The 14,725-nt window shown below is 41.5% G+C and overlaps 1 protein-coding gene across 1 annotated transcript in view; it reads right to left on the bottom strand.

The window, feature by feature from the left end:
* Positions 1-14,725, bottom strand: part of CELSR1 (cadherin EGF LAG seven-pass G-type receptor 1) — a 165,826-nt gene that overhangs the window by 24,513 nt on the left and 126,588 nt on the right. Inside the window, 8 exon segments of the mRNA XM_040544703.1 lie at positions 2,293-2,460; positions 2,800-3,001; positions 4,148-4,291; positions 6,573-6,756; positions 9,644-9,853; positions 10,624-10,718; positions 12,497-12,598; positions 13,408-13,591. Of these exon segments, the coding sequence (XP_040400637.1) occupies positions 2,293-2,460; positions 2,800-3,001; positions 4,148-4,291; positions 6,573-6,756; positions 9,644-9,853; positions 10,624-10,718; positions 12,497-12,598; positions 13,408-13,591 (1,289 nt within the window).

Consider the following 14,725-nt stretch of genomic DNA (forward strand, 5'->3'; position numbering starts at 1 on the left):
CTGATGTGACACCTGACTTTGCCTGCCAGCATTTGTGTTTTTGTAACCTTTTGGTTTCAGTTTAAAATAATTTTTAAAAAATTTCACTTCTGTGTCAGCGACCACACAAGCAAGATGTGGAAGTGACCGCACAGAGCAAACTGACCATAACAGAGTGCTGACAGCTCTATGAGGTAAAAAATACCCAAAACACAGAGAGACATATTTTTCAGTCATCTCTATTTCCCTAGACTTGGACACTGCTTGTAAAGCTCTTATGTGAAATACATTTCTGCAGAAATATGATTCTGTCATGATGTTCCTCTAGAACGTAGACAAGAAGAAGTTAAAAACAGTAAATAATATTTTATACCAGGAAATCTCTTGTATTAACATAATGGAGGAACTGCTCCCTTAAAAATTCTTCCCTGTTCAGCCTCGTTTAACTCCATTGATGGCAGAAATGATTTTGTATCAATGTTAATTATTCTATTCTGAGGTTAATGAGTAATAAAAACAATTTTGTAGTTACTGAATGAGTTTTTCAGAGATATCACAGGTGATCTTCTCCATTCAGGAATAAAACATTTGTAAAACAGCTTTAATATCACTTTCTCTTGAAAAGTACTCACTTGAAAAAAAAAAACAAACTCTTTTATTATGTTTAAAAGCTGCTTTATAATTGTGGCTGTACGAAAACGTAACACAGACAACAATGCCACTGAAGTTGCCAGCAAATAGCAAATGGATGAATCATGTTTGAGTTAATGAGTTCTTCAAGCCTATACGATGTTTAAAAATTTATGAAAAAGGACTTGCCATTCCCTCATAATTGGCAGAATCATCTATACCTACAAGCAAATAGCACATCAAGAAATTGCTTATCTAACCTTTGTCCTGATACCATCTCAGACTACGTTACATGCAGGCAAGTGGAGTAGTTTATTATTGCTAAGATAATAGATTTTTGTTGCCTCTTCAATCCTTTTAATGATATAATCTTCTTAAGCGTTTGACTAGGAGGCAAACATTTCCTAGCCTAGTGTGCTCTTTTATTTCCAGCACAGGATATTGCCTTTTAATGGATTTTTCCATAGGTTTACCAGAGTTTTGGGGTCATTAGGAAGTCAGTAACAGCTATTCCTCTTACCATGGGCTGATAATATCATCTTCTCGCTATATATAAGGTTTTATGGTTATATATGTAATACTTAAAATATTATTAAATCTTTACTTGCAGAACATGTAGCTACCTCTGAACACATTTTCTTTTGTTTTATCCACACTCCTGAAATATCTCCAACAGGAGATACTCCACAATCCCATAAACTCAACAAAACACTCATGAGAATATATAATTCTTCACATTTTGTAGATCTTCAAGAACTGCATGTCTGTATTTTTAACTTTACTGAATACAAGAGACCTAAATGAATATTTCATCTTCTCGCTCACACTTCCCTCCTAGAGTCAAACACCCTCTGCTTATGCTCACTGTCCTGTATCAAGACTGCCTCCTAACAACAGCAAGAGGTCTAAGGTCCCAAAGAAGGTATTTTCTTTCCCTCCAGTTTTCACTAAGATAATAAAACAAATACATAATGGTTGATGGAAGGAAAGGTAAGTTGCTTATCAGTGCCACTTTCTTTGGGTTGACTTTTGATTCAAAAATGATCTTTGAGATTTATATCCTTTAATCTTATCATTTTATCTGCAAAACCTTAGTCCTTTTTACCAACATGAAGACTTGTTTGTTTGTTTTAATATTTCTTGCACTGGCCCTGGCTGAGGCATCAAGGGTGGGTGCCTGTTTGCCTTGCACTCCATCCATAGTCACTAGGGTGTGACAGGAGAAGATGTTGTCCATATATGAACTGAATCATTTTCTGGAGATGCCCTCCTAAGAAGAGGGCATGAGTCCTGACTTAAGGACCTCAGTTGAGTCATGAATCCAGGCACTGGAGCTAGACTACACTGAAGCTAGGTATACATCTGTGGGCAAAAAGAGTGAGCAAACACATGAAGATTGTGAGATTTATTATTGCTGGGTGAAAACAAAACCTAGAAAGACATGATGGCACTACATCTGTTAGAAACCACACGGCTAGCCATTTGTTTGAAGAGTTACGATGATCATTGTTATTTTTCTCAGGTTGATGGGAAGGGAGTACTTGGCTCCATTCCACCAGGAAGTAGTTGCCAGTTGAATAAACTACGTGAAAAAGGTTTTCCTCCAGAATTATCCTCCTAGCCAGGACTTCTCTGCTACTGAGACAGTTGCCTTGTACAGCCTTAGAGAAAGCAGAGACATACGTGATGGAGTGATTCCAGAAGACACAGACAGGCTTCGTTCTCTCCTCCGTTTCCAGCATGGCATACTCCACTATGATGGGCTTTTCCACCAGGTTGGGAGGAAGCTCCCTGTCACTGTGAATGGCGGTGCTCACTACGGGTGTATTGATAATAGGGCGGTTTGGTAATCTGCAGAAGGAGAAAAATCACAAAAATGAGCTAAACGTTAAGTAAGATGCAAAGAACAGATTTGGTAGGTCCTGCAAATAAAAGATTTCTAGTCGCTTCAACTTAGAAAGTGAAGTAGTTGTACCATCAGCCTTCCACATAGCTGTGTTTCCAAGGCCTGTTGGCACTACTGTTGCAGTTAGGCTCCCACAAGGTGCTAGAGGAGGACAAGAGACAGCACTGCAGGGACAGCTGCAGCACAGATGACATTTGGTTGACATAAAAGCAGCTCTGACTCCCCTGCACACTCAGAGCAAGTGGAAAGGGCCTGCACAATTCACAAACAGGTTTAAAGCTCACCTCAAGCTCCTTCGGTCGGGATCATAGTTTTCTGGCAGGAGATGTCCTAGGGACCGGTATATTATGACCATGGCAACAGTATGATGGCTTGAGTCATCTGGGTGTCGCTTCCTTCTCTTTGCAAATGTGTTCTCAGGGCTTAGTGCATCACTGTTCACCTTGGAGGATAATTTTTGATTTGAAGGCTTCATCGTAGGTACTGCTATGGAATTAACACAAATATTAAACTCCTTCCACACAACATCAAAGCTACCACTTAAACTGGTAATTTTGCTTTGCAAAGATTCAGAAATATTTCTATTGCCATAACACTAAGTTTACAGCACTAGGCATGCTCCTAATGTCACATTCTATATTTTTAATAAAATTTTAACACATTTCATGGTTATAAAACTAAATCAAATAGCCATTGAACCGTGAGTAATCACTTTGCCTAACTACAAAATAAGCCATTTCTAAGCTAGAAGATCCGTAAGTACATAAATAATCTGTGCATGATTTAGGGAGAACATTGAAACAATATCCATGTCATTATATTGCATGTATTTATGACAGAACTAACAATAGTTACAAATACAACAGGTCACACAGGATTGCTGTGTGCTAATTCTTTCATATAATAAGCATTCAAATTTGGCAAGAATCTCTTAAAATTCACATTCCTTTTTTCCTTACAGAAAGGATAGCAAGCAGGTGCCTCATTTCTGAGGAAGAAGACATACAGATGTACAAGTTTACTCATTATTGTGCGTTATTTGCAAAAATATTGTTATTTCCCTATTCCAAGGATATTCAAACATGGTACTGCAGAATTACTCTCTCATGTCCCTTGTCCAAGATGCTGTGGTTTCCTCTCAACCATCTCCAGGTACTTCAGAGACATGGCAGGTACCTCCCCATGGACTCCATGATGTGCCACCCGTCTCCCTGCCCTACTCAGGACCTTTTTATTTGCTTTCAGGCCGCAATGGTGCAGCTCTGCTCCCAGCTGGGAATCCTCCACCTCCCACGCCCCCTCCCTCCATCTCTGCAGGGACCAGGGAAGGTGGCCGCGGGGGGAACATCTTGGTGGGAACGGAGGCAGCGCATTTCTCTTGCCTCGACACGGCGGTTCGAGGGGCCGCCAGCGGGACCCGACAGACAAGTACAGCCAGTTACGCAGCCCCCCGCGCTCCCCTCGCCGCCAGCAGGCAAAATGCCTCAGAGGTATGCACAGCTGCTCCATCCCTAAATAATGTTCGCTTGTGCAGGCGATCGCGCCGCTCTCACCCCAGTGCCACAAGGATCAATCGCGTGTCCTTGGGAGCTAGTCAAAATTGCCACCCGAATGTCAGCAGAAGGATTTTACCTTTCCTGTCTGAAGGTCTGAACAGCGTATCTGGGAAGATAACAGATGATTCCAGATCTTTCGGATAATCTTCCTTAATCTCATGAAATCGTGGTATTCTAGCTCCCGTAAAATTAGACTTGTCAAAGATGTCAACAGCAATAACTGAAGAAAAAAAAAAGTTTGACATAAAACTAACTTTAATTCTTTCAAATGTAATATCGCAACAAAACGGAAAAAGGGTAAAATATCTGCACAACACAGAGAAGGGATTTAAACCCCAGAAAATAAAGTCAAATCTAATCTCTCTCAATTAATACTTTGAATGACAACTAAAAGTTTGTGTTTCACCATCGATAAATTTATAAAATCACTAATTTACATGGATTGTGTAGGCAAAGGAAAGGCATTTGCAGCCCAGTATTTCATACTAGGAAAACAGTACTGCAAACATTGGAAATAAAAATGGTATGTTCCAATATCAGACTTGCTTCTGCAGGAAGGCCAAATCTGCTGCTTCAGAAATATATTTTTTCTACATCTGCTTATCTGATTTTGCAGTTTAAAGAAAACAGCCTGGATTTTACCTGCGAATACTCCTTAGTCCTCCAGTTCCCTTTCCTCTATGCTAACAGTTATTCTCTGGCTCACCTCATCAGCTCTGGCTGTTGTCTAACTGCCAAAATATTTAAATGCAGCTGAGTTAGCTTGAACTTTCCCATTTATGAAAAGTCACTGAGTGCCAATTTAGATGTTATAATAAAAGTGAGAAGCTGGAAGTCCTGGGGGTAACCCTACACCAAAAGCTGTGATCCATAGCAAGTTCCTATATGAAGAAATATCCAAGTTAAGATCTGCAAATTCCCATTCCTTTCCTAGTCTCTAAATAACTCCCAGATGAGCCATTAGGAAACTCCATTAACACCATGTTCACCTGGAAAAACTGTTCAAATGAAAACAGAACCCTTTCAGTGCAGGGTTGCCTCATCCCTCCCAAGCTTATGACTTTTTACACAGGAAGAGCTGGTCAAAAAAATCAGGGTTTACAACCTGCAAGAAATTCTGGGTTTTGTTTTCATCTCAGTTCAGTTAAAACACTGAACACATGTTTTTCTGAATGTGAAGATAAAACCGTTTTGATTCTGATATTCCTAAATGAAAAGGAAATCTTTTGCTTTGGTTTATCAAAGAGAATCAAAGTATTTCAGTTTGGCTCAGTTCAACAACAATTCTTCTCCCCTGGAGTCGATGCAGGACTTTATAAACTTTGTAGTTTGACTGCCTCATGCCTTTGCTTTTCTCTGAAAGCTGGGATATGCTGACTTCCATGCTGAGCTCTGCCCATGTGTGGACATGAAGCTTTCAAGTCAAGGTTTGTAGGCAAAAGTGAATTCACTTCCTAAACCAACTGCTGTAGTTGGGAAAATTAGGCATGCTTTTGGTCTTTCTTCAGGTCTGAAAACATAAGTTCAGGTTGATAATAATTCAGACCACCTGTGAAAGAAAAACAGAATTGCAGAGCCATAGAAATGCTGCTTGGGAGCGATCTCTGAAGGTCATCCAGCCCAGCCTATCCTCTCACTCAGAGCAGAGCTGTCACCAACATCTGACCAGCTCAGACTGTTGGTGTCTGGGGGGAAAATGAAATAGAGAGGGAATGGGAGAAAGGGGAAAGAGGCGGACCAGGCTATGGTTGCTGTGTTTCACTTGCACACGTACTGTGGGGACATCTGTGAAGTACGTTACAGCCCTGAAAGCGCAGGTACTGCTTTTAGGGGAGGCATTTACTGTGATAGGTAGGGAAAGAGTCTTGGTATGTCTGATGTTTACTTCTCAGTTGAGACCCATTAAGGATTTATTGGACCCCAAGGATTTTGCTCTGGTGATGGGTTTTGCAAGGCTGGGAGGTGTGTTTGAAGGCTCGGATGGATGATTCTGAGAAAATACCTTTCAGCACAGGAACTTCTACAGAACGTGAGTTTCTGGATAGCTTCCGGGTTAGCAATGTATACGAAAATCAGAGGTATATGATCAATAGCAGATTTTCGTTTGTTTGTTTGTTTTGCAGAGTAGTAATTCTTCAGGAGGTGGTGGGGTGATTCTTTCAAACACATGACCAAGTACATTCAACTGTATGTAGTAGGTGGTCTCAAAAGACATCACCTTTACTTCCAAACTTTGTCCATCCTATCATCTGGAAACCATTGTGCCAGGCATAGTAGTGACACAGCCCAAATGGAAAGCAGATCAGATATCTCCTAGGAAGCACCCATGGCAACTGAGAGGTATGGATCGAGGCTCAATCGACGTGAAATGAATGTGCTTACTAGATCAGAAAGTTCAGTTTTTGTTTCTCAGTGGGTACTATTAAAAATAGTTAGTACTTCTGTCTAGAACACTTTTAAAGCTCTAATGTGAAACAGCAGTTTTCAACACAGATACTTACTCATGTTAGTGGCAACGATGACAAAAGGTCTCATGTAGGTTTTCTTCATGTTCTGGGCCACGTTGTTGAAATAATCCTCGTAGTGTCTTAGCAGGTGAGCTGTGCCACCCTCTGTTCGCTGAATGTGCTCCCACTGCTCCTTATTGCTGGGATCCAATAGGGCACTACCCACTTTGATAATATTCTGAGAAGCAAAGGACGAACGTAAATTATGAGGCAAACAAAGCACTGGATTCTGAGTAAGGAATGTTGAAAATGATTGGCATTACTGCCTCAGGTGAGTGTATAATGAAATATTTTAATGTAGGCACGTTTTTCTGCAGCCTTATGAAAATATATACCAGTTACTCACACTGAGGGGTTTTGTTGTTTTTTCTACATAAAGGAAATCCCTTCCAACTTTTCATGATCAAAGTAAGACAAAATTGGATGCTATAAGTTGACTGTCTATCTCCCTCTCTCCCCTTAAGACAGGAAACCTATCAAGAAATGCAGAAGGAAAATCTAACCATATTTCACAGAATCACAGCTTGGCCTGCTCTTGACCACATCCAGGCGACTTTTGAAGATCTCCAAGGAGGAGACCCCACAGCCTCTCCAGGCAGCCTGTGCTATGCTCAGTGACCCTCACAGCACAGAAGTGCTGCCTGATATTTATACAGAACCACCTGTGTTCTAGGTTGTTCCAATTTGCTTTGTCTCAGAGAGATCAGAGACAAGAAAAGCAGAGTGCTTGGGATGTACACTACAGAACTCACTTAGGGAACTCAAAATAAAGTGATGTTAAAACAAACAAACAAAAAAAAACCACCCTGTAGATAGAAGTACTGCTTTCTCTTCTTTTTTTTTTTTTCTTCTCTCTAATTTATTGAGCGTATTGATTCTTTGATAATTATGTCATTTTGCATGAAGAATAACAAAAACAAATATTAACTTGCATATACACATAAGAAAACTTAAATTATGTTCTTCTCCCTCCTTATTTATGTTTCTCCCCCATGTTTATGTTTCTTACAAACACAGTTAAAAAGGAGGTCCTAGATAAGGACCTGCTGCTTCTGCTCTTTGTTATGAGAATATTCAAAGGAACCCTAAAGAAGAATGGAAGAACAAGACAACAAGAACCCCCAAAACAGTGTTAAATGGCTTAAATGGGAAAGGTACAGGGTTTAAATGGGAAAGGAGCAGTGTTTAATCTTGGTGTACATACGGACTACATTGTTGTGTCAAAACCTAATTCCTAACTAAGGTAAAATTGTAATAAATGATGACAGAATTAATCATCTCAAGCTCTACGGTAGCAGAGGGAAGTATCTGGATCCACAAAACCCTTCATTTAGAAGCAGACAGGGAAGGTGCTGTACTCCCTAAGTATTCCCTGAAGTTGCAAGCTTGTATTTGGGATAAAAGAGACTTCTCATCTACGATGAGAAGCACTACATGGCTCCCCAAGAACGCACTGTAGCAGAAGACACATGCTGTACTTGGTACCAGGCCTCCTCACCACCTGTGCATGTTATTTATGTTTTTTGGATCTGTTATATTTTTCAGGCTTCTCCCAAAGACTATTTAAAAAAAAAAAAATTCCTCCTCCCCTTGTGCTCCCTCAGCCTAGGATGTAACCTCCTTTTTCTCATGAGCATTACTGATTAGTTTTCAAATTCTTGACCTGCCCTAAAAATATTTAGGGAGTTTTTGAAAACATCATCCGTATGCATTTTAGTGCCAAGTGCAGAGAATAATAAATTAAAGCAGACTACTTTTTATTTTTGTTCTTATTTTTACTTAAGAAAACACGTTAAAAACTCAGTTCCTTCCCAAGATCTGAATAGGGGAGTTCATTCACCCCAGAGTCAACAGCTTGTCAGCAAACGGTCTCCTTATGGAAGAAAACATGGAATCTCTTTAAACTTGGTTTATCTAAAATGTTAAATGTATTCAAAGTTCTTCATTGTCTGTTGACTGCACAGCCCAAGACACTGAGGAATTTTCTCAGCCACGCTCCCGTCTACTCCCACCTCACGGGGAGGTGGTGCAGCTCCCTGACTTCCTGGTGCAGCTTGGTTCTGCACAAGGTCTCCGAGTTCACCCTAACACCTGCCTGAGCTGGCTGGTCCCACTGGAGCCCCTGGAGTGGTGAGCTAGGTGTAGCACGCCTTTGGAGGGAGCCAGCCCAGCTCTGGCCTGCACGAAGGCTGGTCTTAGCCCAAGGAGGGTTGCTCCAGCATCCCTATGCTGGCACAATTCCAGCTTGGGCTCTGTGTTGTGCCACGGCTGGGATCTTTGGAGCACGGGCAGCAATACCCCGTAGTGCATGCGGGAGTGAGGGGAGCTCCGCCAGGCTGAGCACAGATCATCCCACCTGGTCACAGAAAAAACACAACTTCCTCCAAGTCTGACATTTTTCCACCACAACTACACTTTCCCCCTGTCAAAGACGGTTCTACAGCTTGTTCTCTACCCCTCGTCAGGACTTTGGTAAAAACTGGGCCTTTCATGAATGTACTGACTAGCAGAAGCCCTCTGGCATGTATTTCCAATATTTCCAAGTGCCCGTATCACTTAAAATTTCAATATAGCGTGAAGTCTCTTTCAGTGTACCAACTGCTTAACAGACATGATTCAAGTGTTTCCAAAGTTGAATTGTAAAAAACCTTCAGAGTCAGTAGCTGGCTCAGATTTCACTACATATTTAAATGAAAATGATCAAATTAGACAGGTTTTCCAACAAAATTGAATATAATAGACAAAACCAGGAATATCCAGGAATAGTACATCAAGTTGATTATTTTTTAATTTGAGGAATTTTACTTTTGGATGTTAGTATGATGATTTTTATTGTAACAGTGCTTTCTATGACATATATATTCTGTGCACGTGTGCACACACATGCATAACCAACTTCCCACTCTAAACTGAGAAGACCAACTCATTTGTGAGACAGGTCAGAGCAATTACGTAACATTCACTCCTTCTTGGTCAATGACAAATTCAATTATCAATTTTCACTTGTCACAAAACTTTTCAGGGGTACTGTAAAGGCTCAGCACAGTGTATATTATCTCTCTTACCTCATTGAATTCCACATCCCTCGTGGCCGCCAGGTCAAACCCTTGCTGCTGGCTCTCATACTTTAGGACCCGGATCATCATCTGGTAAGCTGTCCTCACATCATTGCCGTACAAGCTGTGTGTATATTTGGTGGCATTCTGCAACACTCTAACAATCCGTACGGTTTTGTCTCCATCCAGCTTGGTCTCATTGCGGTGTAACTTCTCGTTCTGAACCAGAAACAAGAATGAAGGAAAAAAAAATGATTTTTTTTTCTTTTTTTTTTTTTTTTTCACTCTAGTTACAAAGACATTCTTCATTTAGGGAACTTTGACACAAAAGTGTCATTTGATCCAAACGCTGCTTGTCTTGAGGAAGGGTGGATAGGACAGCTCAATGGAAAATGTAACTCAAGAGCCAGAAAAGCACAAAGGTCCAGATGGGAAATGAGAGGGTCAAGGATTTGGTCAAAGGATGGAGTTTGGGGACTTCAAACTGGAGTCTGACTGATGATCATTTATAAAATAAAGGCAGAAACTATAGGATGTCTTATGGAGTGTAAATATTAACAACATGTTTATTAGTGCTAAGAAAAATTAAGCAACAGGTGAGCAACTAGAGACAAGGTAAAACAAGAAAATAAAGAAATGTCTTTTTAAATTCAAGGAAAAATTACAATGGATCACCAGAAAAAAATGATCATTGTGCTGGATTATCATCTATATAAATCAACGCTGTCCATATGAAGTCAATGACAACACGACAATTCATATCAAATGGAGATTTGGACTACAGTGTCAATAGTCACTGAATGCTACAGTGCACACCTCAAAATATGGTTACGGGGTGAGCAACTATAAATATATCCCTTCCAGACCTCACTAGACTGGAGAAACTGTATTTCATTGTGTTCCGGGTGCGTTCATTATATGCAAACACTGCTGGGTCCTGACAGGCTGATCAGACTCTGGAGGACTAAACACAAGAAAACACAGCTTACCATGATTTTTAGATCCACAAAAGTGTTGGTGGTACAGTTGAAAAGCTCGGGAGGCAGCCAGCCTTTCTCAATGTTACAGTGGCGAACTGCATTTCCTGAAGGAGACAATGCATGAATAGTAAATAACGTTCTGAATTGCTCTGGATAAATCTCCATAGATTTCTACTTTCAAATTTCTTAGTGATACACACATACTTCACTTCCCAAACTGGCATTCCCTCCTGAGAAAAGTTAAAAGTTAGACAAGCTTCAGATCCACCCAACCACTCTCAGCCGCGCTGCCCTGATGTTCTCTAACAAATTCACCAATTTATTTATATCAAACATGAGAAAGACTGTGCATTTCCTAAATATTTACGAAAACATAACCCTGCTCAGATTTCTGTGCAATAGCCTGTATAGGAAGACTGCCCTGATAAATGCTATTTTCATGTCAGAACACGCTGGTGCCTTCGCACACAGCGCGCAGTAGACACTTCAGCCAACACAAATAATTTCCTTTTGCCACTGGTGAGTGGTTTGTGAGGAGCTTGCTGTTTAACCTACTATTTTTTACTATTTGTCAAATCATTTTAAAAGGTGATTCTTGGCTGTGAATCCTTCACAATGAATTGCAAGTTATCAAATTCAAAACTAACATTGTTCTAGTTAACTTTGGATTCATATTGCATGTGTCTAAGCACTATAATTACTAATATCTAAATAACAGAATTGTAACTGATAGAACAACATCTAACTATATTATTTCTTTTCCATGAATATACAATTAAACCCAGGTTCCTAGTTGAATATTCATTATTATAAAGCTGACTTTCTTTGAATTCACTGTAAAATGTAAAATTCACTTATAACGTGCAATTATATTCACTTATAACGTGCAATTCCTAAGAGCATCCTTGCCTGGTATTTGCTAGAAGAGACATCAGAGTCAACCACAAGAACAGTGCACGTTTAGTGAGAAAACTTATTTTAATTCAATTTAAAGGTGTTTAGCAATGCTAATACTGTCTAATTTAAAAAAATATATATATATATCCTAAAATCTTCAGAAGTGGAACTTGGGTGACCATGACTCTTCTAAACTCCTGCATCCGCCCTGGTAATATCTGGAAAAGTTACACAGTCATTTGTAATTCATTGAACCTGAAGAGTGCTCACTGCAGGTAAGAGTTACCAGGTCTAGAAATTAGACAGAAGTTTTGTTTCTGACAGAACAGCCTTCAGAAAAGATTGTGAACAGTTGTTTTCAAAAATCTGCTTTGGTTTTCTGTAAGATAAATGTTTTCAGGAACATGCATGAAAAAACAGATTGCCATTCGTTCACAGGACAAAATGACACAGCTCATACGCTCGGTAAAATACGTCTTTCAGGCATGTGAATTATGGCTTGCAGAAAAGATATTTGGCAGAAAAATGCAACCTCTGCTGTACCTCTTAGCACTGTTAGCCTACAATGCCAATAAAATGATCACCATGCAAACATTTTTCATCATTTTATCTTTGCCCAGAGGAGCTGTGTTCCTGGAGATGATGTGTAAGTCACTAGAAACTGAAAGTTACCTGGGTAAGAAGTGCTTGAACAACAGTAGCCAGGACATTGGACTGTGCTTTTCTGAAAATATGGATACAGGATTTCTGTTCTTTGTATGTGTTTACCTGCTGCACCGTTATATTTATATTTTGGATATTTCAAATGTATTGTAACAGTTCTTGAGTTTCAGCTAGATAAAGTTTTGCCCTTGTGACATGCATAAGCTATGTTGTAATCTCCAGACTCAACGAATTAACACCATTCCCTATGTACATATTTTTTGCTGTTCCCCCCCTGCCCCCATGTAGATAAAGCAGGTAATGTTTTACCCAGGGAACTTACCCACTGATCCCTTAGGACACGGCACGGCAGCTGGCTGGCCAAACTTGGTCTGTGGCCACCAAATACCAGCCTCGAAAGCTTTGGGACACCCATTATAAATTACTGAAAGCAGAAGAAGAAATGATGCAATTTTTCTGAGAAGATAAAATCACAGAGGAACAACTAGAAGGTATTTCAGACTGCCAAAAGGACCTTCCAACCATCCCCAAGCCCCAACAGGATGCTTGCTCTTTGCAGCACCTCCCAAGCTGTAGCCCATCACCTGCTCCTTGTTCAGCAGCACGGTCGGACAGGTACAGGCAGAGGAGACCTCAGGGTGATTATGGGGCTCTGCATCTTGGTTCTGCATATCTCTGCCTGATCCTTTATTGTGGGAAAACACTTCCCTGTCATTTCACCCACACGCTGCGGTGAGATGACTGCTGCAGCAGCTTTGTGCTGATCACAGGTGGAGGGTGGGTGGGTGAGAGGACAGGCAGGACAGGCAAGGCAGTGGAAGAAAGGCATCTGGAGTGTGGCACAGGACGTGAGGGTTCTCACCCACCTCGTCAGCTGTGGCACAGCCACGTTATTCTGTACTGGCAGATGAAGTCAGGCTTCTTGCAAAATTGGGATTAGGGTGTTTTGCTTTTTCCCTCTAAGCTAGCTATATTTCCACTTGATGGAAATAAAGAAATATGAGTTATTTTTTTTCTTTTTTCCCAGCCCCTGTGAGTCATATCGGCACAAATTTAGGAGAAGGGGTGCAGATTTAGGCTATTGCCCTGCTAGAGCCACCCCACTGGCCTTGCAGACACCCCAGCAGGCAGCAGCACACCCAGCACTGTGCTCCCCACATCTCCCCACTGCCATCGGCTCCCATCCTGCTGCTCCAGCCCAGCTGATCAGCAGCGCTGCTGGGCGGGGCGTACCTTCACAGCCCTTCAGGGTGACTTCGGCAAAGGGGTTGTCGCAGCGGTTGCACTGCCGCCCTATGACTCCAGGTTTGCAAGGACACTGCCCTGTCTCCATGTCGCAGGAGCGCGTGTGGGAGCCCGAGGGGAAGCAGTCGCAGGGATAGCAGGTGTCGCTGCTCTGTGGCCGGTAGTAATTTGCCTAGAGAAACAGAAAAGGAAAGACAACGAAGTATTTTACTTATATCCCAAATATAAGTACTTGCTCGTGTTTCTGAAATCCTGGTCTAGCAGCACGTGCTTCATAAAAAGGCTCACTGAGCAGAGCACAGGATAATAATGATACTGCAACTAACAGAAAACATAACATTTGACCATTCTTTCTGCTAACCCACAGTTATCTTACTGTGTTAGGCAGACTGAGCACAGCAGGGGTTGCTGGGCTGCCCAGAGCTGCAGGGGCACAGGGCACAGGGCGCTGTTTGCAGTGGGGGCACAGGGCCCACATCTCTCATTATGTACTTGCTGCTTGTGCCCAGTGAACCCACTCTTGAAGGATCTGCAGTTTTCTCTGCTTTGCAGTTCGGCTCCTGTCTAGCATGGAGCACCCAGTAAGAAAACTTCTTGCACTGTCCATTTATGTCACATGTACAGGGCAGAGAGAAATCAACGATCGTGTATTCAAATTACATCTGCAAATGCTTTTGATCTGAGGTGCTACACGATTACACGAGACAATGGTGCTGGCACCCCACTGACTCGATTTAACGCAACAGTTGCTGTGTGTCCTGCTGGCATTTAGGAAAGAAGTGCTGGGCCAGATTCGCTGCTGCCAGTTCAAATAGGCAGGACTCCTCTGAGGTCATACAAATCTATTGTAAAACCTATTGTGAAAAGCCCATTGTAAAACCTCCAGGAGGGAGGCGCCTCCCTTCCCGACTCTGTCCCCATATGTCTGCAAAAAGACTTGAGAGAGCAGTCCCTGAGGAAAGCGTTCAACCTCTCATTTTATTCGTCTCTTCCAAGCTGCTAGGTCTTTGCTGACCTACTGCAGATGACAGCTTCACCCATCCAGCCCAAGCTGCTGCACGGAGATCACTTGCTTGTGACACAAAAACCACCACCAGCATTCCTCTCCGCCCAGGCCTGATCTCCCCCAGTAAATCAGGCTGCACTTCAGAAAGATCAGAGCCAGGCTTTCCTTCTCTCCGTTTTGCTTTACAAAAGCAAACAAGATAAGGGCTGCACAGTATGATTTGGTGAAGGGCAGTGCCAGCAAAATGTTTTAGGTAAACATTAACTATGGTGTGCACATATAGCATACAAAGCACAGCTC

Source organism: Cygnus olor, chromosome 1, assembly GCF_009769625.2.
Source record: "Cygnus olor isolate bCygOlo1 chromosome 1, bCygOlo1.pri.v2, whole genome shotgun sequence".
NCBI lineage: Eukaryota > Metazoa > Chordata > Aves > Anseriformes > Anatidae > Cygnus > Cygnus olor.